At 42.6% G+C, this 26,994-nt stretch overlaps 1 protein-coding gene across 6 annotated transcripts in view; it reads right to left on the reverse strand.

Annotated features, from left to right (window-relative positions):
- IKZF2 (IKAROS family zinc finger 2) overlaps positions 1-26,994 on the reverse strand; it is a 115,985-nt gene that overhangs the window by 10,673 nt on the left and 78,318 nt on the right. For all 6 annotated transcript variants that reach the window (XM_058839978.1, XM_058839976.1, XM_058839977.1 and 3 more), the window contains 2 exons: positions 10,032-10,169; positions 2,324-2,467 (listed from right to left, as the gene is read on the reverse strand). In XM_058839978.1, coding sequence (XP_058695961.1) covers positions 2,324-2,467; positions 10,032-10,169 — 282 coding nt within the window. The remainder of the gene's footprint in view (positions 1-2,323; positions 2,468-10,031; positions 10,170-26,994) is intronic.

Consider the following 26,994-nt stretch of genomic DNA (forward strand, 5'->3'; position numbering starts at 1 on the left):
TGGAGAAAGCTGTTCCAGCATTTCCCCCTGGGAAGTTTCTCCCTGACCCCCATTAACCAGAAGCTGACTGTAATTTGGCAGCTGGCTGATCTTCATCTGTTCTGAGACGCCCGTGTATTTTTAATTCTTACTCTAACAACCATGGTCTTATCGTAAGCCACATAAACGTCTCCTTTTGCATCCTGCCAGTTCTTAACCTCAGTGACATTCTGAGAATAAGCTCCAAATTCCAGCTGAAAATACGTGAATCTGCTTCACATGACCAGCCTGAAGACAGCTGCTTTTAATTTAACTGGTGTCTGCCTCTCCCCCATTAACAAGATGCAAAAAGTACTCACACTCCTGTACATCAAAAACTGTACTTTCTGCCTCCACTATTTCAACTGGATTGGTAAGACTAGTAGCTCAAGAGCAGATATATCACCAAGTCTCTGACACAGAAATGAATTCATTCTATTTGCTGTATCCTGCTTCCCTTCCTCTTGAAAATTCAGCCATAGGAGAGACTGTGGTCCATAACCACAGTCCCTTGGAGATTGCTGATCAGAAAGAGCAGTAAAGCATTGATAGATGTAGCATGCAAAGATTATAGCTTATGCTTACATGACCTTCTCATAAACACCATTAAGTTGTTTTGGACAGGTGCCACACTTGCAGTATGCACAGGAAAATTTCCTGCAAGCAACAAAACCATTACACATTCTTCCTGATAGAGATGAACAATATTTAATTGGGGAGAAAAAGGGAAGAAAAGTGAGGTCATGGTGGAGAGGAGAAAAAAAAAATAGAAAGGCAGGCAAGTGAAGACTGCTGTTATTCAATCTAAGCACTGTGATGCCACTAATGATCAGAAAAATAAGACATGGTAAATATGAAAGGGGGTACTTTTTTTCCTACATAGGGATAGTGATATGTTACACCTATAGAAAAAAATGGATTTATCTAACAACAAAGTAGTATAACCTGCTGAAGAGAATAATAATGTGGTATAGCATCTCTCAGGCAAGGATTTCCAGACAGTAAATTTACCTCTGAACACAAGAACAACACATGGTCAATAGTGCATGAGTGGACAAGTAAAATCACCTTTCTGGTCTAAATCTATAACAACATAGGATGTACTGATGTCTCCCAGCATTCCCCATGTGGGATGGATCATTGCTGGCCTAACCCCAGCTCAGCACTGATATTTGGGAATGGTCAGCTGACTGAGAGCAGCCAGGTCAGTGTGTCAGTCCCCCCAGGTGAGCTGCTGCACACTGCTGGCCCCCTGCTATTCCAAACCATGTAGCTTCCTTACAGCCACCTTCAGGGGTGATTTAACAAATCCATCTGAATCTCATTTAGCTGAGGGGCAACAACTTTTCTAAATGGCTGTGCTAATTGCATAGAGTGCTCTGATCCTCTCTGTAAGTACCCTCAGCACAGACAGAATGAGACACCCTTAAGTTCTGTGTGACTGCCCTTCCAGGGAGTGAGCATGGAAAACTCCCGTTAGTGACTCCAAAGTCTAGCACCCCAAACAATTCTCTGCCCCATCTTCCCTCCTAAGAAGTTTTGCATTGCTTCAGTAGCAGTAAAAAGAAGCTTTAACTTATAGCTCAAACCAAGTAAAATTCTCCATACTGTCAACTGTTACAAGCTGAATAATTTTAATATGTCAAGACACAAAGCAAAATATGAATTCTTGACCTAGGATTCTAAATCTAGTAATCAAAAGCCACCCAATGCTGTTTTGTATTCATGTATTAATCAGTTTATTGTGTGCAGAATGCTGCACTTGGAGCAAGAACTTCTTCTTCCAACACAAGGGATGTGATTTACTTCCTCATGCCAGTATTATCAGACCAGTTGTTGCCAAGTGTCAGGAATTTAATACAAATTAGAAGTCTTGAGATACTTGTTGTTTGTTTTTTTAACACATATGGAGACAGATAATTATATGACAGTCTTAGCTTTTTTTTTGTTTTGTTTTGTTTTTGCTTTTTTCTTTCTGGAGCAAGGAGAAGGAAGATGACAAGTCTAAATCTCAAAAGGGTTAGAGAGAAGTTTAAGAAAAACACAAACAACACAGCTTTAAGTAAAAAGATCAAGGTTTTCTAAGGTATTCTCATGATAGTGGACTTCACTTTTGAATTCTCTGGACTGGTAAAATGATTTCAGTAATTATCATGATTTCTTGCTGTGATTTAACCACCTCCACTGTTGTATCAAAACCAAGTTGTGAGAGTGCTACTTTTCCCCTTGTTCTTCTGGCCATTACAAATGGCACATAACCTATACCCATGCACTAAAAAGAATAAAAGGCTCATTTCCAGCTTACCCACAAACTTCTGTGGGGTGGAGCTTTTACGCTTTCCCATGTTGCTTGTCAGCTTCTCTATAACAGCAGGTCTCTCAAAAGGCACCACAGAAATATTGTTGTCCATCACAGGCTCTTGTTCCTTACAATCTTCCAGAGCAGGTACTACAAAAAACAAAAACTGGTATCAGACAGGTCTGGTGCACACATCACAGACAACACAAATCATTTGAGCCCTGCTGACTGTGCAACAAGTGCAACCCAACATAAAGCAAGGTGTGGGAACAGTTTGGGCATCAAGACAGCAACCACCTGTAAGAAGAGCCTCATTCACAAAACATCTCTCCTTGGGAACATCTTATTTAGCAGAAACCCAACTTTAAGTATTTATGAAAGGGCATGTTTTGCTCTGGACACGCAAGATTGCCAGTGAGGAGAGGACATTTTTGAAAACTCACTCTGTAGGTGACATTTTGTGTTATTCTCTCTTCAATATGGTCACCTGTCACCAATGTAAATATTTAGTTATCATTCTTTGTGTATTCCCTTCACACTTACCATACAGCATAATTATTCCTATTATTATTATTATTATCTTTTTTCACTAATCACAATGATTAAAAATCACACAAGGCATTCATGAATTGTGTTTGCTGGGTGTGTGCTCCTTAAGACAAAGGGTTCCCAAATGAAGGATCAGTTTGTTAAAGCATATTTCCTCTCTTCACACTGTAATGAGACTGTAAAATTAACACACGCTGTACTGGAATTACAAGATTAACATCACATGGAAATTCCCTTCACTATCACACAGACACTGCCCATTTTTTTATTGATATTTTTATCCCCTCAAGCACAGATCTAACAGCCTGCAAAAAGAGGTTTTCTACATCTTACTTCACATCATCAGGGATCAGGGATCAGCAGGGAGCATTCCTGTGCTAACTACATCAGGGGGAATGCTCATACACTGTATTTGAGACAAACGAAAAAACCAATAACTTCTTCTGTCTTTACTCATTTCACTCTTTGTCATTTTCTGTTTTAGGGAATAAGGTGCTAAAGCTAAAATGTAGAAATTGCACAGGCTTCTAACCAGGGTAGTGAGCCACTTCCACAGGGTTTTATGTCACTTGCTGATATAGCCATTCTTAAGGACCAACAAAGGACTTTGGTTTTGTTGAGCATCCTCTTATAATCATTGTCTTATAATCAGTGGTACCAGACTGTGGATCAGGCCTGGAGAGTCCCAGTCATTTGCAATATATATCAAGTGTGTAGCTCTGCTCTGCTGCTATGAGTTTAATACCAGGCCTAGTTGTCCTGCATTCATCTTCAGAAGGCAGCATGAAAAACCTGAGAGGGATCAGCCACCAGTCCATGTGCTAATGGGATGGTTGGGGCATAAAGAATGGATGGCAGAAAAACAGAACCTGGGGCTATCTGGCACAGAGTTCCTACAGTTTGTAAACTGAGAGGAATCCATTGCTTCTCTGTCTTAGAACAGGCTCCCAGCAAAGTGCTGGGTATTGCAGAGGTGGCAGAGAAGGACTGGCACCCTCGTGTTCTGCCAGCCCTCCTCCGGTCTCTCACCATGGCAGCCTTTTGTGTCACAGACACCTTCTCCCAGACAGTGCCATAAATGAACTCCACCAGCCCACTTGCCTCCCATGTAACTGCACTACCTTCAGGATCCTGGCATGGAATAATCACCCCCCTGTTCCTAAACACAGCTGTTTGCTAGCACATAATATACAAAAAATGGGGTGATAAAAGCCTTGTCTCTGCCTTCTTTCTAGTAAGGAAGAGCAAATACCAGGCAATTACAAAACAGAGTATCTGCTCAGGTGAACTTCTCAATTCAGACATCCATAATAAGAAAACATGGCAATTTATTCATTTGATTCCATTTGTGCCTCTGCTGCTATGCAAAGCTGAGTACTTTGAGGCTTAGAATCTACCATATGCTGTAAAATGATTTACTCTGCTGCTTTTTTATTTGTACAGGATGCTCCCCCTGAGAAACACAATGGTTTCTCATTTACAAGGCAGTCCTGCTGGCATCACTGAAAGGGAGGGGAAAAAAGCATAAATATGAAATGAATCTAATGTTGCAACGAAATGGAATGCAGTGTTCAAGTGACCTAATTAATGCCCAGTGCAGACTGGGAGGCTTGGAACACTTCAATAGCTAAGGGTAAAGTTTTAAGGTTAATTAAATACCATGCTTGGTCAGGAGCTATCTGCACACTCAAGTATTTACCAAGGAGATTTGGGAAGAAAGGAAAGATGATGTCTGCTGATTTTCACTGGGAACTGGCAGCTGACTGTCTTTTTTGGCTTCCCCAAGCTCTGTGGATGCATGCACATGCACACACACACACGCTGTGAATCCCAGGATGTGACTGCCATGGGCCAAGTCCACCTGGATGCCACTTCAAGGATTCCCAGCCCTTGGTGCACAGGACACTCAAGGCTGCTGGTGTGCTGCTAGGAAGGTGCTCAATCCCTCCTAGGAACACCTGCTCAAGGCATCTTGAACCAGTTCAAAGCTCCCAATTACTTTAAAAGCCATCTGAATAAGCCCCAAATGTAGCGACATTTGTATGGTCTTATAACAATTAAGTAATAATTAAATAATTCTGCTGCTGGGCATATGTGTGTAAAATTTCCTACACATAATTTGAAACCTTTCTTCCATGAAAAATGAATAGTGCTAAAAAAGACATCTGCTCTTTTCTAAGTCAGGCAAAAATCCTGCTTGGACTAATTTTTAAATTAAAACCATCAACAATAAAAGCATTTTCTTTTCCTTCTTTCATGCTAAAGGTACTTTTTCCCACCTCAGAACCCAAGTCTATAATCCAGGGCACTTTTCTTTTGCAACAGAATCACATCAATATTTGTGTTATGACTGAAATACGTTACCAGAATGTGTTTTGTTATGCAGATTTCCTGGGAGAAGGGAAAGAAGGAAGTAGTTTAGGACTAGTTTCTGAAAACATTTAAATGGCAAGCAAAACTGGACCAAACAGATGAGATGTCACATTTCAGAAACCCAAAAGTTAAATATCACATTGACAATTCTAGATTTCATTTCAATTTAAAAAACACACAAATAAAGGACACATAGCCCAGCCTCTATTTTTTTTTTTTTTTAAGGAAAAAACAAAATAAGAAAGGGGAAAACCAAAGTGATCACACACAACTACCAGTTCTCAACAATCATCTGCTCTGTAGTAGAAGCTCGTGTACACATTTACTCAGCAGTAAATGCAATTCCTTTTTTGTTGTAGTACATCCTACTTCATTACCTTGGTAGTGACAGCAACCAAAGAACAGCTGACAGGATATAACTAGCTCAGATACAGCAACTCATTTTATGCTGAGAATTTACAGTCTCAGCTCAGGAAGACTTTTTTATTCTAAATCTCAAACTTCCAGCCCAGGAAAAACCCTGAGTATGTTTCTGTTCCTCATCAGCTATCAGGGTGTGCTTCTGGATTGCCCATGGAAGAGTTCACCACCTCTAACACTGTCAATACTCAACTGCAGTTAACACAAAGTACTGTTTCTAAGCCTAAATTCTCAATTCATAAACTTGGATAGTCTTCAGAACAGTCTTTCTTTTCCTGAAGACATTGTTTTTTCAATCATAGTGAATATCTTTAACTTTTTACTATTAATTTTTAAGAAACCACATGAACTATTAAAAAAGTTTATGCTGTACTAGTGAGGAAAGAATAGGGGAAAAAAGAGAACTAAAAAAATTACCCAGTGTGTGTTTTTCTGATAAATATTTTGTGTGCAGACACCAGACACTGGGCTAAGTCTCAGCTGGTATAAATTAGTATTACTCCATCAACCTCAATTTCCTTTCTGAAGCTCACAATATTGCTATTTAAATGAAGTGTGTGTGTGCAGAGAAATGACAGGAAATATTCCCATGGACCCTGGTGGGAAGTGTCCTGTGGGACCAGCATTTTAACGATGTTTTAAGCCACTATGTAAGAGGGAAAGACACAAGGCCATTGTGTGTTTTATGTGGAGCTGGCCTTTGAGCCTCACACAGCCTAGGGCTAGCTTCCTTCTCCTTCTCCTGAAAAGAGTACCCTTCTCCATCCCCCTGGAAGAATTTCTCTGGACTTTTGGCTTTGTGGCAGTGGATAAGAAGACATAACTGGGTGTAAACTATAGCTAGCCTTCAGTATTTCACCCTGTTCTTTCCTGCAAAGGTCATGTTCTTGGGATTCAGGGACTGTCCCTTTTGTCACTCCAACACACTGCTAGCTAGGAGACTGCAGACTAATTTCTCCTTCCAGAGCCAGCACTGCTTAGATGAAAATTTTCAACAACAAAATCATGGGATCTCTCCTGCAGCATCTGTCCTGCTGAGCAGGGAACAGGAACACAAGCAGGGGCAGCTCGACAAGCAGCTGGCACCCTACAAGAGGATGGAGCGAGCCCAGAGATTTGTACCCACCCCTCAAAACCAGCCCTCCTTCCTCCTCTCTTGCTTCCCCTTGTGGCTTCAGTCAGGTGATCTAGCCATCTGCAAGACAGAGATAATTGAAAGCACCAAAGTAGATGTCTGTAGCAGGCCTATAAACTGATGGGCTTGAGCACAATGCTTGAAAAAAATCCAAACCCTCTAGGGGCTGCTTCCAGTTTTCTGGAACAATTAGTCTCTGCAGAAATAATTTGGATCAATGCTCAGTGTTGGCCAATTCTGGTGCTGTTAAAGCAGGAGGAGCAGGATGCTGATAGGGATTAGAAAATCCCCACCTCTCCCTATTCTGTGTGCCATGGTGAAATTGTGAGCAGGAGTCACACCAAAATGCACTCCCAAAGCTTCAAAATGCTCAGCAAAAACAAAACACCAACTATTTGGAAAGAGAGTCAGGAAAGCTCAACCCCAGTGGGATGCAAAATAAAAGTCTCCAAAACATACTCTTAGTCATCCTCAGGAATATCATTTCCATGTGTGAAATGGGAGACAAGGAATACCATTTTTTCAGGATTAGTATAAGGCCTAATGTTAAGCCCAGTAATCCTTTTTTGTAATCTTCCCTGGTGTCTTTACAGTCCCAGGAAAAAGGACTTCACTGCAGACCTCTGCAGGCTGGTGCTCATGACCCTGGTGCTGAGCTTCACAGCTGTGAGTGATGCTGGGATGTGAGCTGAGATTTATTACTGGTCCCAGCTAAACCTGGAGCTCCCTGTCGCTGCCTGTCCTCGTTGTGCCCTCACTAAACAACTAAATGAAGACAGTGGATCAAACATCCCCTTAAACATTCACCAGGGGAGGCACAGACATATTTGCCTGGAGGAGAAAGAGGCACTAGTTGAATTCAAAGTGCTGCTTTAAGCTAATTTTGTTGAGAAAAGTGAAGTGGTTGTGTGAACACTTCTATTTTAAGCCCAAGCAAAGTCAGGCTGTAAATAAAAGAACTGTCCACATGGGATTTGCACTGGTTTAACTTCAGGTGGTAGAAGAATCAATGCAAGGTCAATCACTGCAGCTTCTTTGGGCAGGCAAGGTTAAGAACTTACCCTTCTTGTCATGGCATTAGGCAGCTTAGAAAAAGCTTTAGATTTCCTCAGAAATTTTGATTAATTTATTATTTTAATAAATAACTGTCTAATAAACCCAGACACTGAGTGGCATTTGGGAAGCTCCACCACAAGAGGATCTCAAACATCCTGGCAGTCACAGCTCTGTGCAGCCTCCTGTTATTCCCTAAGGAAAGGCTGACTGAAGGCATCCCTCCCTGGTTAACAGGACAGGCACGAGCAGTGTGTATTTTGTAGGGAATCAATTCAGTGGTTCAACTCCTACCTAACTGACCAAGTCCACAACAGGTACCTCCAAAGAGCAAAGCCCTGAAATGTGCCTTTTCACTGACTTTTACCAGAAAAAAAAGCCACCTCAGGCACACAATCACTCGCTTCAATATCTTTAAAACATCCATGACATTTTAAATGTTGACTTTAGTCTCCAGGGTGTCTACAAAGAGAGCAATTACTTAATAGAGCTGTATGAATATTTTGGCGACGTGTACTAAAACTGTCTAATGTGCCTTTATAGGCTTAAATTGGTCATGGGAAAGTACTATTTTAAAAAATTTTGGAGACCTCTGTCACCAAAATATAGCCTATAGTAGCAGTGCTGAATAGATTTTATTTCAGCTTGCATTTTCAGGTTTTTAAAAATGATTTTATAGAAATAATTTCCAGATGAAGCTGTATGATTCCACTCAATCATGATAAGCAAAATAGAGAAAAAAAAAAATAAATGGAAGTGTTCTTTTGCCTTTTCATTTACCCATGGCCTTTTTTTGGTATTTGTAGGTATATGGTAATTTTTAATCAAAATGGAAAAAATGCCATTTTGATATTTTCTGAATAGTAAGAAATTTTAAAGACTTCAAGTACCAGATATCTAAAGGCAACTTTGAAAAGTTAGAAGAAGCTCAGTTTTAGAAGAGTTTGTGAGACACTAATTTTGAATAAAATTATAACCATTTTTGGACAGCTACCATTTAGCACTACAGATAAGCCTTCAACCCTGCAGTCTGAGACATTATGCTCATTATCCATACTAATAGCTCCAGAAATTTCTGAAAACAAATTCACAGAGTTTGACATTTCTTGCTTTCAACAATCTTTTTGGCAATCTTCAATCCTTATGTATATTAACACATGCAGTGTTAGTTAACATATTAATACTAGCAAATGTAAATGCATACAAACATTCTTTTGTGTTATAATTACTTTCTACAACACTATTGAATTCCATTCTGCTCTAGAGATTTTTACATCCATCCCTCCCTTTTTTGGAGGGATAAGATAATATTACAGAGGGTAGAAATAATGACTTCTGAATACCTCTGCAATCCTTATCTTTTCTAATTATCACTCACTATCAGAAAGGAAGGGGAAAAGAATCATACATTTTATACATGGCTTTGACTCCCAGCATAAGAAGTACATGGAGGTGTTGGAGCAAGTCCAGAGGAAGCCTTAGAGATGCTCCAAGGGCTGGAGTTCCTCTGCTCTGGAGCCAGGCTGGGACAACTGGGAATAAGGGAAGGCTCCAGGGAGACCTTAGAGCTCCTTCCAGTGCCTGAAGGGGCTCCAGGAGAGCTGGAGGGAGACTGGGGACAAGGGATGGAGGGCCAGGACAAAGGAGAATGGCTTCCCACTGTCAGAGGGCAGGGGTAGACGGGATAGTGGGAAGAAATACCCCCCTGTGAGGGTGGTGAGGCCCTGGCACAGGCTGCCCAGAGAAGCTGTGGCTGCCCCATCCCTGGGAGTGTCTAAGGACAGATTGGATGGGGCTTGGAGCAACCTGATGTAGTGGAAGGTGTCTCTGCCCATGGGGTGTAACTGGAGGGTCTTGAAGGACCCTTCCAACCCAAACCACTCTATGATTCTATGATATGACTTTGGTAATTTTGAACAGGTGACTTGGCTTTATTTTCGTGTCTGCAAATGTACACATACTAAAAAGTGAAATACTGACTTAAAACAACATAAGCACAAATAGGGCTGTTAAACTGGACAGAGTGAGGATTTTAGCCCATCTTTCCTTCTCCTGCCTCTCTCAGTGTAAGCAATCTTTGAGATGGAAGCGATGCAAAGACGAAAGGAAGGAAGAAAAAGATGGAAAGAAACCCGCACGAGACGCTCCAAGTCCAAGGGAGCTCTGGAGGCTGTTTGCACCCACCATGGTGACTCATGACCTGCCCAGCAGCCTCCAGACTGACATTCTGCAGATAGTTGTGGCAGCGTTCCTTGTGCTCCTCCAGAGAACTGCGCTGCTTGTAGCTCCGGCCGCAGTAGTTGCACTTGTGAGGCTTCCCCACTGCGGAAACAATGAGAGCATTGGGTCAGATCCACAGCAGCCTGCTTCTGCAATCACCAAAGCTCACACCTCTGCCACAAACAACTCTTGTGATGGAAAGACACCTAAGAAAGGTTACTCAAGACCCAGGCCTTTCTTCCAGCCCCGCTTTCCCACCGCACATGCCTCCTCCCACCCGCCGGGTGCTTTGCCCCATCCGTTTTTCACACTAACGCTGTATCAGCAGAAGGAAAAGGAGGCGGCCTTCGTGGCAAAGCAAATAAACAGATGCCGAGAGGGGGAAAATACCAACCAGCTGAATCACACCCCAGCACCAAGTCTCGTGGGAAAGAAACTTCTGAGGTCTTTGGCCCATGGCACAGCTGCCTTCACGAAAATAAGCTGCCCCAGTGGCCTAATTTTTCTCCCAACTGTGGGGAAACCTATTACGTGGCTCGGAGGAGTTCTTTCATTGAGAATACTTTGCCAAAATTACTCAGGGAGGGCTGGAAAATAAATTGAAAGTAACTTTGATAACAGCACTGTTACATGCCAGAACTGAACAGCCACCAGTGATTCAGAGACCAGATAATATTAAAAAAATATATTATATAAATATATATACATAAAATTACAAAAGGCCATGCGCAACGAAAATCAAGCCACATGAATGCAACACGTTACTCAAGTTTTTAATCTTTTTCATTTTGCTCAGCAGCATTAAGCATGAACAGCAAATGCTTCTTAATACACGCAAAACCTGGCACCAAATTCTCATAAATTATATCCATTTCATAGTATGTCATTAAGAAACCACAAGAATGGCCTAGCCCAAGGCCAGAAAGCTAGCCAGAAGGTATTTTGCCAAGTGGTGCTAATAAAGGCTTTTAATATAATTTAAACTTGTAGAACATGAACATTTATCCTCTAATAACTAAAGAGCTATTAAGTCAGTACTGCAAGTCTAGTAAAACCCCATCGGCTGCAAAATTCAGAGCTGGCTGAGGGAAGGGGAAGGTCAAACTTCTTTCAGAGTTTTGAAAATCTTAGGTAAGAATTTTAGTTTCTGGCCAAAGAAATTGAGAACATCCTCTGTTGGGTAATCTACATGTTTCTATTGGGTTTGTCCCAATATTGCAAGCTTTTCGCAGTCATTTACTTAATGAAATCTGAGCTGTACTAATTGCAGCCAAACTGCACCGTCACCACTGGGATGGGAAAACGCAGCGAAGCCGTGGGGGGACAGGCACAGCCAAAAATGAGCTGGGCAGAGGGCTCAGACATGAAAAACCCGAGTCAGGGCAACTCTCAGGGTCCTCAGCAAGACCAGCATGTGCCACATCCTATACAATCCCCTGGTATCACAGCTGGTCCAACATTTTCAAATGTTTCTGTCTCAGAAAAAAGGGATTTGATGAAAAGAACATGCTTGCAGAAAGTTTTGGGTTTTCCCCAAAATTTCTGTGCACATTTTAGCAACACAACCAAGTTTTCCACCAAGGGAAGAAAACCCCCCTGCTTTTAGTAAGTATCCAAACTGTGAAATTCTTTGTTTCAAGATAAGTCTTATCCTCAAGAAAGTGTGTCTCAGACCAAAGAGCTGTTGTGGCCTTTATTTCAGTTTGCTCACTTGCTTCCACTGTTGCCATAACTGATGCTGGTAATGGAATTCTCAGTGGAGGCCCAGCGTGAGACTCATTATCATTCCCGGAATAATTGCCCTTGATGTGAACGAGCTCTTAAACATAAACCAGCCAGTTCATTCTGGAGGCACCTTTAGGAAAACACACCAGAGGTTCCCCAGGATGGAAAGACTTCTATAATCACCATTACAATGCTTCATCGTGCATCTAGATGGCATCAATGTCTGTCAGAGTGACACCTTAATTAGAAGCTAATGTGGTGTCTAATAAAAACATCCGGTGCCATGGAAGGAATTATGTTAACTGAGCTGAAGCAGGGCTGAATTAGCCCACCCAGTCTGGCTACACAAAACTATCAAGCAACTTAGATAACTGTAAGACACAAAGAAAAGGGGTGATTGCTTGCAGCTATTTTAGGCAGCTACAATTAATTACATTATTATCATTTAACAGAGAGAAAAATATTCCACTACAAGTTCATATTATAAAAAAATAATAATTAATAATTAGTCAAAAAAGAGGTTTTATTAGACCTCTTCAAATGGTTGGTGCCTGCATTGCAACCATTTCAATAACTATTCACATACAACATGGCAGAGTTTTTCCAATATCTTGGATAGTCAGCTACCCAAATTCCATCAAATTTGAAGGTTAATAGAGAGTATAAAAGTTAATGATAAAGACATGATTTTTACAGGCAATATGGGATTTGAGGAACGTAATTCCTCAAGGAAAGAAATAGGCACAGTATGCACGTTCCCTTCTCTGGGGGGAATATAAGAGAATAAACAACATGTGGCAAATGTTGGTCATGTTGCTTAATACACAACTGCAAAGAATGAAGTTTGTGAGTGCCAGTTGAGTAGTATCAAGCACAACTCCCCTGGGTTCATTTCCCAACTCCGACCCCCTGGCTCTAGAGATGCAATCACATCATAGCCCCAAAGGTGTAAAATCTGATTTACACTATAAAATTACACAGAGTGACTGTGACTTGCGTTAAAGAGCAATTGATCAGGTCAGACCCCACTGGAATCAGTTCTGATAGCAGGAGTTTGTGTCACCAGCAATTCTCACAGCCCGTCGGATAAGAGGTTCAGTGAGCTGAGGCAGCAATTACAGTCAACATTTTAGAAATTGTATCATTGTGACAAATGTCAAGCCACCGAAATAGCTGCAAATATCCCCTTGTATTCTCAACAAAGTTAATGACAAAAGGAAAAAAAAAGGGAAGTGAATATTGCCAGTGGGTGTACATTTCTATGTACTTCGTATTACCTGATAGAAAGATGCAAAAGCCTTTTAGAGAATTCAATTTCAGTGATAATCTCAGCAGTGTACTTTGTTCCACATAACAACCTGACATGAAACCACATGACAAACGAGAAAGATTTCAGCCTTTCTCAAATACTTGAGTGCAGGTAAACAGAGATATTCCAAATTTTCCCCCAAAACACGTAGCTCACACTGCTGGACAAAAAGCACTCTCTGACTAAAGGGCACTGGCTTGAGGGTAAGGAGTCCAAAAACTCTACACCTACCAAAACCCTCTCAAAACCCTCAGTAAAGACAGGTCTTTCTATCACAGAGCCATTTTCACTATGAAACTGCTCCAAGTTTGCTTGATTAGAAGCTGCCTTCTCCAAGATCCGCACAAACACGGCCACCACATTCGGCATCACACGCAACCACTGCTTGCCAAGCAAAGTCAGGCTGGAAATCCCTGCTTTGGGGTAATTATTCCTTTATCAGCTTTTTAGGATCAACAATCAGATAAAAAATTGTCATTTATTCTCACAAAAATGACACGGCACAGTCAATGCAAACAAGCCCCAAAAACTTGAGAAATCTTTAATCTGTTGTTGAACTGGGAAAGACCAGAGTTCTGGGCAAAACCCAGTGGCCACACCTATGAAACAGCTAACTTGAAGAACATAAAAAACCCACTTTATATTTCTTACTGAAATGTCAGAATTTCCACGCATTTAAGCTCAGATTTGGACAGATGACAACATGGCACAGAAAACCCACGGTGGAATCTCAGCCTCAAATGGAAAATATTATGACAGTCACAGTGAAAAAGACATTTAAGTTTGAAGTACAATTTTTACCCTAGAAACAGGTGAACCACTCGTCAAAATTCACAGCAAAATGGATTTTGCTTGTGAAATTAAAATGCTCATGTGGAAGGAGGAGGGGAAAGAGGAGGAGGAGGACATAGAAGCAAGGTGTTTCTGAGTTAGGAATACTTTGAGTCCTGTGGGTGAACTTTGATAGCTGAGAAGTCTGCGTGCTGCGACAATGAGATGGTGTAACTCTAAGGTCAATATTCAAGACAGAAAGCAGACTTGGGCCTAGGGAAACTTCTTTAGAGTCATAAAAAAAGGTCAGTGAAAGAGAAAGAGCCTGCAAGGCATTCACACAGCATTTTGCTCTCAAAAGAGATGGGAGTGCATAGCAGAATATAAAGTAAGTCAAAGGGAAACAACAAGGCATCCCAGGTACCACCTTGCCATGAGCATATAAAGCGAGAAAGGCTTATGGAATGGGTTCAGAGCTGCAGTGCACTTTAGTGAGCTAAAATCCTGCCTCCCTTAAGAGCACAGACACTACACTCCCTGTTTTGGGTAGCACATTGTCCTCTGCAGCAATGCAGAGCAGAATTCCTCCCTGTCCATTCGCTCATGTCCATGGCCACAGCTTCAGCATTCGCACGTCCTGCTCAGGCAGGGCTGGGCATCGCTGCCTGTGTGACCTGGGCTGGCCCAGTTCAAGGAGCAGAGGCTTTGCCCAGATTTCCATTACTTTTGCTAGACCATAGAAGTGGAGCCAGCCAGGATTTTTGCATTGCATGGCCATCTAACACAGCTACTTTTGGCTCAGACCAAGACACTCTCTGACAGCAGCACACTGAGTGGGACTTACTTCTGTAAAATTTGAACTCCTGCTCAGCCCTTAGCACCCCAGAGCTGGAGCAAACATCAGTATTCTCTGACTAAAGTTTTCTGGAGCAGTGTTAAAGTTAAAATGCTCTTTTGAGCTGATACTTCACAGAATCACAGAATGAGCTAGGTTGGAAAAGACCTTTGAGATCATCAAGTCCAACCTATGACCTAACATCATCTTATCAACTAAACCATGGCACTGAGTGCCACGTCCAGTCTTTCTTAAAATATGTCCAGGGATACTGACTCTACCACATTCCTGGGCAGCCCATTCCAATGCCCAGTCACTCTTTCTGTGAAGAATTTTTTCCTTATGTCCAGGCTTCACTTCCCCTGCCACAGCTTAAGGCTGTGTCCTCTTGTCCTATCAGTGGTTGTCTGAGAGAAGAGACTGACCCCCACCTGACTACAACCTCCTTTCAGGGAGCTCTAGAGAGCAATAAAGTCTCCCCTGAGCCTCCTTTTGTCCAGGCTAAGCAGTTCCAGCTCCTTCACCCACTCCTCACAGGTCTTGAGTTCTAGAGCCTTCACCAGCCTTGCTGCCCTTTTCTGGATGCATTTGATCAGCTCAACATATCAGTGAGTCCCACATCATAATAATAACCTTTATTAATTCACTAATTGTTGTCTTTTCTCAAACTGGAAGGTGCCTGAGTGAAGGGAACTGTTCTGCAGTCACACAGTGCCTACAAAGCAGCCCTTTGCCTTGACTGGGACTTATCAGAGCACAATCAGCTTTAACACAGAGGTAGGAAATGTGATTTAAGGTGCTGGGTTGGGACAAGGGAGCGTACAGTTCAACTCTTGGTTGCACTACTAATTTGTGACTGCAGGCAAGTTATCCTGATTTCCTGGGCTTCAATTATTCATACGTATGATTAAGGTAATAATTCCCTTCTTCACAGCATGTAAATGAACTCATGCACTTTGCCAGATGCACAGAGGCTAATTTTGTGGAGCACTCACAAGTAGGGAGACACAGAAAAATAGCACTGGTACCTCTACTGAGAAATTAAGGACTTAATAATACACTGTGATTATATTAGACACGGGAGTGAACACTAAAGAGCGGGAGGAGATACTAAGGATGGCACAGAACAGAGGAACAATAAGAAAATCAAATCAGAAATAAATCAACATGTGGCATTGTGAAGCCATGTGCTGCATGGAGTCCTTTCAGACTGGGAAACAGTGAGCACAGGGGGATGTCAAATGCCCTGAGCTTGGCCACATTTACCCACATGGGACAAAAAGGAGAGGGTGTGATAGTTGCAGAAAGGTGGCTGTAACAGCTGCTGTTGTCTTTCCCACCTCCAGCTCCCCATGCCAAGGATGCAGCTCTAAGAGGCAGAGAGGGCCGAGGCAGAGCTGAGGCTGCAGCAGGAGGGCTGAGGCTGTGGAGATGCAACACGGTGGCTGTGCCTCGCTACTGTAATTAAACAGTGCACCTCGGCTTGTCTAGAGCTGCCTGGCTCAAAGCCTCACACACAAAAATATTTACATGAATAACAGACCCCTGAACGAACTAATCACAAAAAAATTAGAGCGAGACCTAAGCCCATGCTGGCTCTGAGCAGCACGTAGCTTTGCAAAGGGAACTGCCTCCCACTCTGAAGCTGTATCTCACTGCTGTGCTTAATGACTGTAAATGTGTTAATTGAAATTCATGGGGGCTCTTTGATGCATTGCCTTTTTTTTTTTTTTTTTTTTTGCCTGTGAGATTACACACACACACACTACTCATATATACTGGAGTTTAGAAATAAGGTCAAGTCCCACAACCAGCCCAAGATTGTCCAAGACAACCTGCATGCAGAAGTCACAACATGTAAATATCTAAAATAAAGGCTAGAGCACACAAACACACGGACTGGAGACACCCAGTGTCAAGTGCATCCTCTCCTGAGGGCACAACCTGTGACATCTTAAAGCAATCTAATTTTCAGAAAGAACAAAATCTCTAGTCACATTATGAAATCTTCACGTTAATTTTTTAATCTTCCCAGTCCAAGAACAGGCAGCAATATACCTGTGGTATGTTTCAAGGGATGTAGACACATTTCTGGACCTCACAGAGTTCAGACATCTCAGAATTTTACAAGGACCTTTTAGATTAACATATTTTGAGCCAAGTATTAGGGTTCATGAAGCCATGTGGTAAAGGGCTGGGTCACCAGATGATGCGATAGAGAAGATCACACAAGTAGATTTGAGCTTTATAAGGTTTCTGGACGCCTCAAAAGGTTCAAAACTCAAAATGTATCAATACAACAGGAGAAACCTATGTACAGATCTTGGAGCTTGCAATAAAGCACTCGAATGACTTCATGACCTCATGGTCCAGTGCCTCTTAGTCAACATTATTATCAATTGCAATTGATATATACGTGGCTGCTCAACAGCCACAACATTTTGTGAGGTTCTCAGCAAATGAAAAGCAGCTTGTCCCGATCTTTTGCACAGTGGCAGTCAATGATAAGTGATTTCTGTCTAAATTATTTCAGCTACCATGTCATATTACAGCTGGCAGCGAAACACAGCTGGATACTTGTGGTACATCAGCACCCAGTGAAACAATGGCAAAACATGGCACCTCCAACCCCAGTGTTTTCTAGACACGCCTGCCTCTCCTAGAGACACCTCCAGGGCACAATCCAGCAGCTTGACACCTGCATCTACCTGCCAGTTGTTTACAGCACTGTCAAATAAGCAAGGAGTACTCTACCTGTGTTCAGCTCTCCCTGATACTTGCCACAACAAGCAGTGCTAAATACCAGATTATACATAAACCCTGAGGACTTCATGCTACAGCTTGGCTAGAAGTAAATTCACTACTCAATAGAAACCTTTCCTATTTATCCCCTGTCTATAGTAACCACACAGCCAGAATCTAGAGTAAATCTGTAAATATCAGCTCTCAGGTACAGCATCTAAAGGGTTGGGTCCTTATCTGCACCTTCAGGAGGTTCTGCCTGCAGCCTGTTATTACTTTAATAGATGGTTCAATTTATTTTGCCTCAACTAGTGGCTGCGTTATAGAATATGATTCATTAGATTGTATTTATTTATTAACTAATCTGCAGAATTTTACAGATAAAACAATGTTTCAATCTGCCACCAGGGTTATAAATAAATAGGTGCCCTTTTTGTGCCAGAAGTTTAACAAAAAAACAAACAAACAAACTCCTGTTTCATTGGCACAGTCACAGAATCACTGAAATCTTCCAAATTATCCAAATATTCACGTGGCTCCTGCCACAATCTTGCAGCACACATTCAAACCCAGAAAAAGCAAGAATCTTACACCCCATTTCTTTCCTTTGCAGCACAGAAGATGCAGCACTTTTTTTTCCTGCAGCACCTGTTCACTTTGCAGGTTTGTATGTTGTATCTGTGTATGTGCAAAAAACAAAGGAAAATGTACCTGTCTGTGTGAAAACATACAAATAAATGATGCACCAAATCAAGGAAAACACAGATAGGGACAATAATGTTGCTTTTAGTTTTGAAAGAGATGAAATTCATGGGTATGTGCTCCAATTCTGTGTCTCAAGAAACATATATTGCACTACATAGAAGTTTTCCTCATGTATTTCTCATGGTTTAACTGTTTCCTTTGTTCACATCTGGCAAAAGCAACCTGACACTTAATTTTTAGTTTACATGAATGCCAATAAAGCATTCTGATCTCCCTCCCCACATACATTTGAAAATTTCAAGTGCAAATGTTCTGCACTTAATGCTGTGAGGCCACTGACCTGGATGCACTGACCAAGTCCCACGCCAACATGTCCCAGAAGGTCCAGAACCCCAGCACTGGTGAGGTTGCTAGGAATTCTACATGGATTCTGAAATGTTGAAATAATATTAGAAAAGGACTCTGTTTAGATTGCACTCTGGTGCTGAGAAGAACTAACACAAACCGGGAAGTCCACAAAGTAACCGGTGTTTTATCACCTGGCTGGCTTCAAAGTGACTTACAAGCAGCCAGGTTTACCATCACTTATTTTTAAAGAGGTAGAGGCCCTCCAAGGAATACAAGAGCTGACTTTGCAAAGTCCACCCTGCAATGTCTCCATGCTATCTGGATGTGGGTGGGAGCAGGCTGAAGAAAGAGGTTAAACCTTAACTCTGTATACCAGCTCTGTACTTTCCACTCCACTTCAGATCTTTAACATTATATAAAGTTGACTTGATAAGCGAAGTGTTAATTGGTTCACAAGGCAAACCTTCCAAAATGTGCTTGTTGGCTTCTCATCATTTTAGCCCTGCCCCAGCAACAGAGTGAGCAGGTAAAATGAAAACAAGTTTAGGTTGGCCTGTTATTCCTCTCTGCCCTGTCCTGTCCACTCCCTGTCAGTGCCAGAGCCCAGCAGGAATGTCAGGAGGTGCCTGGAGATCCACACGTCATCCAGAGGAACAGCTCCCAGGGGCAGCGCAGGGTGTGGGTACCTCAGTGCAGATCAGGAATGCTGCTGGACAAACACTCCCTTCACAAGAGCTTTTGTTTGGGGGTTTTTGTTTCCTCTTTGGGTAAAACAAATGTAGATGTTGGGCCAGATTTCTCTGTGGAAGCAAAACCCTGAAGCCAACTCGTATCAGCAGTGTGCAGTTTGCATTTATTCCAAGTGCAGCCCCTTTGCATATCCTGCAGAAGCCCCTGAGCATTACAAAGCCAACAGAATCTAAGAATTATTTGGAGCAGGCAGTACCAAAGTGCTACCAGGTATCCTGTACTATATAAACAACAGGAGATAGAGAGACACCATGTTTACCTGTCACTACAACACTAGGTAAGTCCTCTCCTGCATAAAATCACTGAGTAAGCCCTTATCTCATTTTTTCTCATCCCATGGCAATGATTTCCCCTGTTTCACCTACATGCTCCTGAGTGAAAAAAAAATCATCTTTTAGCACTTGGCACCTTTCAGTTTTATGTCTTGTATTAGCAGGTAGGAAGAACACACTCCATTCCTGTAAGTTTTCCCTTTTCTTGTCACTGTCAGAAACAAAGTTTTGGAAACAGACAATTAAGACCAAGCTGTCATGAAGATAACAGCAACTTGGGAAGAGTAATACTGACAGCTCCTCTTCTTTTCCCGACCACTGATGTTGGGAGTTTTCACTTATTTTGATCAAGGCCAACACTGAAGGAAATCTCGCTTCCAAAAGCAGGTCAGGCTGTGAAACTAATGGGCTCCTTTGGGACATGAAAATTGTTATTCACACTTTTGTAACTGCCCAGGATTCAGAGTGGCCCATGCCTCCGTGTTACCCTCATCAAGATCTGCTGTTCAAACATGTGGATTTGCCATGCCTTGCACCAGTGTCAAATGAGGTCAAACAGCAAGAGAGCTGTCTCCTTCCACCTGTGCAGCCTTCCCATCCCCTGCCCTTGCTCTCTGCCCCACAACACGTGTGTTTATCACCAACGATGCAGAGCAGATCAAAATAAAGGGGGGGACTTTTCTCACCTACACCAGAGGTCTTTAGTGCTCCACAGTCAAAATCAACCACAGCATTTGGCAGGAGGAAGTCATGACCATTATGTGGGAAAACAATTCTTAGTACAACAAATTCAACAGTAAAGGTATCTTTTAAAGGATGATGGGGTCCTTTATGAGAGGAATCTGAGATACTGCACAGCTTCTTTTCTAGCACAAACCTCTACATCAAGTATCTAGGTCTGATATTGAAGCTAGATTAATCTTTTCCTAGGAAATAAAATTCTGCAATCCCTGTTAGTATTTTTCCTAGGATGTGGGTTTTGTAGTGATTTTCACTGGTTTGGGTGGGGTTTGTTTTTTTTGGGGGGGAGGGGTTGTTCATTGTTTGTTTCGACACAAAAAATAAATAACAACAATTTCAGAGTACTTCTTAATACCCAGGCTATCTTAGGTTTGTGGAGGAAGGGAAGGGAAGGGAAGGGAAGGGAAGGGAAGGGAAGGGAAGGGAAGGGAAGGGAAGGGAAGGGAAGGGAAGGGAAGGGAAGGGAAGGGAAGGGAAGGGAAGGGAAGGGAAGGGAAGGGAAGGGAAGGGAAGGGAAGGGAAGGGAAGGGAAGGGAAGGGAAGGGAAGGGAAGGGAAGGGAAGGGAAGGGAAGGGAAGGGAAGGGAAGGGAAGGGAAGGGAAGGGAAGGGAAGGGAAGGGAAGGGAAGGGAAGGGAAGGGAAGGGAAGGGAAGGGAAGGGAAGGGAAGGGAAGGGAAGGGAAGGGAAGGGAAGGGAAGGGAAGGATTTGGGGTTTTAGGATGTTTCCTTTTTGGTGCAATTAGCTTTGCACTACAAATCCTGATAGAATCAGAAACTAATTGTGACTGAAAGAGAGGTAGACAAAATATAAGGGAATTAAATATGGGTATGAAATTGAACCAAAAGGAAGAAAAAGAAGGGAAGAAAAAGCAACTGCTAAGGCTGAAAATAAAGACAGAAAAGCTGGACAACAGAAAATAGCTCTCTAAGCATCCAGAAATGGTTAAAAAGGTTTCCTGTAAAAGCAGGGAATTTAGGAAACTCTGAATATACTTAACTACATTCCCTAAAGAAAAAAAAATAAAAAATAATAATAAAAAAAAGGTCATACTGAAATCTACACTAGGCTCTTTGAAGTACGTGATTTCACCCAGAAGTCTGAATCAGGAGTGAAAGGATGTAAATTTTCTTGTCCCTCAATACCTGGAAGAAAAAAAAATCTTTATCTTTTTTTACATCTACTTTTAAAATTTGTGTGGAAAGTCTCGTAACTGAGTCAGCAGATGGGAATTCAGAACATCTGGGTTCATTCCCACCTGTGACACTGATGTCTTGCCTTTGTCAAATCCCTTTTTGTTGGCCCTCTGGGTTTCTCTTCTGCAGAAAGCAGCTGGGTCATAAACCTTGCTCCCCTCTTCTCTTGGGCTGGAACTCGAAGAAATTATTGTATCTCAGCAAGAGTTCCATATCTCCAGACAAAAAATGGCCTTTCCCTTCTCTTCACCAAGGTGTGATCCTGTCCCAGGGCCTGCACTCCAGCACTTCATGCTGATCAAGGCAGAAATCTCGTGCTTCTCAGCCAGAACTGTACTTGCAGCCTCTGAAAGTTGGCTCATTTTTAGCCCTTGGAACAAACTCGCTGCTTGTAGGAGACCATATGAACATAATGGATACATTTTTCACAATACAGCTAACATGGACATTTTACTATGGCACGTAAAAGTCCAGCAAAGCACTTTTCCTGGTGAATGATCTATTCTCTGCAGCTGAATAACTTCATTCCAACACGAGATGCCAAAAATCAAGGCTTTGATGCTGCCTGATGGAAATGTAGCTATGGATAGTGAGATACACTTGATCCCTACAGCATCACCAACACCTGCAGTTTCACCCCAAGTTAGACACCATACCATGTTTTCCTTAAGCTCCCAGCTCTGGGAGTCAGCTGACCAAAGAGGAAAAGTTACCTTGCATGTTTGCTCACTCACTCCCTTCCCACTCATGAAATAAATATTGTAAAATAAATAAAAAGGCCAATTTATCACCTTGCACTCTTATCTGTAAGTATCTGATATGGGAACCCAGATTCACAATGTTTGAATTCCTGGCGTCAGAAACTCATCAATAGTGTAAACTCTGAGGAAATGGAGTATCCATGGAATTTCTTCAGATTCATAAAACTACAATTGATGCCAAAACATCGGTCAAAACCATTTCCATGGACTACCTATTTTCCTACTAGAAATTTTCCACTCTTCCACTGCTTCAAAATTCAGTGGAATTAAGATAGATTTGCAGCCCAAATGTTCTCCAATTTATGCCTTAAATAATTTCCCTGTTCTATCCTGGTGTTTTGTAGGAATAAAACTAATTTTATATATGAATCACAGAATAAGGTGTCTCCTATAAATGATATCACTCTGTTAGGAAGCCATTCTAAGTGGCACATTCAGTGTGCATTTACACTATGGGCTCCATACCCAGTGCACCGACTGTATCAGTTTTTGTTTTCATAACCTATTCCTGACACCCAACAAGAACTGGGAGTGCTGCTCCAGGATTTGGCAAGAAGGAACAGGCTGTGGATGAGCAGGTTTCTCTGACTCACCTACACGGATCAACAAGGAAAAATAAAAGGGAGAGGGTGGGGATTGCAAAGGGGAAAAAAAAAAAGAGAGAGAGAGAGAGAGAGGAGTGACGTGTTCCTTTGGATGCGGTGTGTAATGCTGCTGGCAGACTGCCTGCTCCGGTGCCAGAGTTCCAGACATGCCAGTCCAGCTGACTCAGCTCTTTGGAAGAAGGAAAGGGAAGGGAGAAATTTCTCAAACGTTTCTGATACCCGAGGGACAGGGATCGCTGGGCTCAATTTGAGGATCTTTGAACCCTGCTCTCACACCAGGGACTCCAGTGGTGTCCCCAGAGGGGTATTAGAGATGCCCACATGATAACCCGGTTCAGAGCTGCTTGTGTCTGTACCAAATCCTGCCTCTGTGGTTGTTGGAAAATTCATCAGCACAGCTTTATCCCACAAACCAGAAATGTCAGGCCTTTCCTAGCCAAGGCTAACTGCTCTCAGACAAGACACTGTCTCCAAGGAAACGAGGAAAATGCAGGCACATGAAGGGTATCCAAGTGAGAGAGAGTCTATGGCCCATGTCACTTTTCTATATAAAAATCTCAACATCAGATTCTCCGCAATGATGATTTTTTTGCATATGATTTATTTTTTAGAAAGACCTTGAAGTCCTTAAATCATCATCTAGGCTCTGGCTCCCTGTGAGGCCAGCTCTGTCCCATGAGGCAGCACCTATTAGGAACAGCCCCAGTTCTGTTTTGCTGGGGGGGGGACCCTGTGCTGCTGTCACAGAATCACAGAATGGTTTGGGATGGAAAACCATCTCATTCCAACCCCCCTGCTGTGGGCAGGGACACCTTTCACTACACCAGGTTGCTCAGCCCCATCCAGTTTGGTCTTGACTTGCACTCCAAACAAATGAGGCAGGAGGAAGAAAGTACCTATTTCCTGGCAAAAGGAACTGGGACACAGGCTAAGGCTTAGGCTGTCAAAGCCCCTAATTCTCACTGAAATCAAGCAGACCTCTGGTTCTAAAGATAAAAGCCACATTGAACTAGCCCCAAAATGAGCACTGGGATGAGCCTGTCTTAATTCTCCAGTCAGGATTCTCACCAAGAGAGGTCCTTGGCTGTCTCAGAGCACATGAGAACATTTATGCCTCTTGCTGGAATAGAAGGAAAGGACATGTGCTTGGGGAGCACATTCCCTTAACACAGAGCAGCTGGCAGGGATCACTTGCAGCCCTTCCCAGTGGCAGAAAGATTCTTGCACCTTTGATACAAAGAGCCCAAACAACTTCTAAGTAGAGGCTCTTGCACAGGGATAGCTCTGTGCTGCTGGGCAGCGTCCCATCCAGGTGCTCTTTGTCAAAGGTTCAATAGTCAGGCCTTACCAGCATTTCTCCAGCTTCAGGAATGAAGATAGAGATCTTGACTCTGTTGCAAGGCAGGGAGGGAACTTGGGGCACCCTGTCTGAAATCAACACAGCACAGTTATGCAAAACATGTGTGCAACTGGCATCTCTTGTGCAATCCTGGCTGCAATCCACATCTCTAACCACTCCAGGAGGGAAGGAGGGGCAGAGGGTGGAGAAAGTTCACACTTAGATCAAATAAAAAATGGGAAAATATCCAGAGAGCTTTAGTCAGGTAAAAACACAGTTCCCTCTCATGGGAAACCTCCAGGACAAGTTTCCTTGAACTTCACACAGGGTTATAAATAGGAGGAGAGTCACCCAGAGTTCAGTACAGGTTCACTGTAAAAAAATCTAGACATTCTCATTTTCCTTCTTGAGTGATATCCATCAATATCTTAGCTGTAAGCCAATTCATAATTACAGGCTGCTGAGAGCTCAGGAGAATATATCAGTAGCAGTTTCCTCAACTCTGCTGTGGCGTGGGTTATGGGTTATTTTTGTCCCCCTTTAGTTTCTCTTGGCTTCCCTTCCAGATGGCAAAAATACCTCTCTTACACCTTAAAACATATGCTGTCAAAAATGTCAGGGGCGGTTCTCCCTTTCACACTGCCCTGTAACACAGCTCTGAGATATCAATGAAAGAAGGCCTCACACCACTGCTGGGTTCCAAGCTCAAACATTCTCAAGCTGAAAGGTTTCACAAACTCCTTCAAGAACTGACAGAGGCCAGTTCTAAATGTTGGGTCTCCTCTCCCCAGAGACATATGCAGTAGCTTTTTGCCCTTGAAAGTAATTTTCTCAGGGGAAAAAAGAGCCCAACACTAGTTTCCTCCTTAGAGCTGCTGTGGTATTTGTAGCTCAGAGTATGTGCAAGAAGTGGCCTTGGCTTTGTTGAGATGTGGCTTGGTCACGTCAAAACCTCGTTTGCATCTCAACTGCAGGAAAAAGTTCTCTGTCACCTCTTGAATCTCTGTCTGCAAAACCCACTGCAGATACCTCAGTGGTTGGGTCTGGAGCAGGCTCCTGGTGTGCTGTATCGCATCCCTCCAGCTTATCCTAACACAATGAGACACCCAAATCCCTGCACATGCAACACCTGCACCTTAAATCCAGGGTTTGTAGGTACATGTGCCAACTTGAGCATAAAAATACCGCATTTCTGAAACAATCCCTGGTGACAAGGAAAACAAGGGAACTGTTTCTATTGGGAACTGAAAGGAGCAAAGAACTACAGATCTTTAAATACTTGAGCTACTGGAGTCTCACCTGCCAGCCTGTCCGTAGCAGTTCTGGTGCAGAAAGACAAGTGATGCACACAAAGCTACCTTGGTGCTTAGGTCCCTGAATTTGCAAATTGGGTCTCATGGGGGTTTTCCTGTTTCATTTTCTCATCACTGAAAAACAGATAACAAGGAGGCAACAACTCATACCCACTTCCCACAGGCTTGGGGCTGATGGAATAGATAGGAGTTTTTAAAGAAATGACGCAAAAATTGCAGGCTAAGTAGTAAGTCCTTTAGTATTATTAATAATCACCTTACTATTGTGTCTGAGATAATCACGCTGGTATCAGGGTCTAATACCTCAGTGGTTATGGTAACAATACAAAGTTATTATTCCTTCCACTTTGTAATTATCTCATTTCACTACTGCACAAAGGCTAAGTAAAACTAAGGAGATCATGTAGAGCGCTGTGCAGCTGGGGCACCAGCATCACTGAGTACTCTACGATGTACTTACATGACCTTCATCGCTGCAATACATTTGTGCCTTGCCATGATTCCTGTGTGCTGCCCTCTCACCATCTTAACCAGGTGGAGAAGTGCTCTTTATTTCCATTTTACTGGCAGGCAACTGAGGCAGAGATAATGTTAAGGGGTCTGCATCTGTACTGGCCCCTGTTTCCAAGGCATCAAATGACTTTGTAATTTAGGTTCCTCATAAATGAGTGAATAAGGGTAGCAAAAACATTCAAAATTAGTAATAAAAAAGGGACAAGAGGATTGGAAGATAAAGACAGACTAGAAGAGAATCAATACTAGACATACGACTACAGCCTATCATAGCGTAAACTGAGCACAGGAATTACTCACAGTCACAAAAAATACTGTTAGAAAGAGCAATAATCTGCACCAAAAGAAATAATAGTTAAGGTTAAATATCAGGATGAGAGTCACAGCTATAAAAAGCAGATGGGAAGTAGAATTGTCTCCCTAGGGAGGCAACAGAAACAGTCTCTCTAGATGTTTAAAAAACAGGTTAGGCATAGTGTTTAGAAGCACTGCTGCTCTATATGCAGAAGTCTTACCACATTCCTGCCTTTTTGATGCCAGTGAAATCCCACATATAGCACTGTGGCAGAATAAAAGCCCAGAGGAAAAAGAAAGCACCGTCTTGTTTGCTGTGCCAGCACAGGAAGGCTGGCCTAGCAACGGGCAGCACCCAGCAGCAGAGAGGGGCCTGTGTGCACTCCAAATTGTAGCCCAGAAGGGCAGGACCAGGTGCTTTGTTCCATTCCATGCGGTCTGAGGCAACAGAGAAGGACAAAATCTGGGTCATGATGCCAGGATGTGAATTGCTAACATGGAGGAGAGACAGGAGACACACAGAAAACTGATCTAATAAGCAGTTTTGTCCCAAACACAAGCTTCCATCCTTTAGTGGGTATCTCATCAGGAATGAACCACTCACAGTTAAGGAGGGATCACCCCATGTGAGTCTTACACTGTGATGCTCCTGCCTAAACAGGAATATTGTTACCTCCAAGCACTGCAGAGGAATTTCTGGTAAACCTGGC

This window comes from Poecile atricapillus, chromosome 5, assembly GCF_030490865.1.
Source record: "Poecile atricapillus isolate bPoeAtr1 chromosome 5, bPoeAtr1.hap1, whole genome shotgun sequence".
Lineage (NCBI taxonomy): Eukaryota > Metazoa > Chordata > Aves > Passeriformes > Paridae > Poecile > Poecile atricapillus.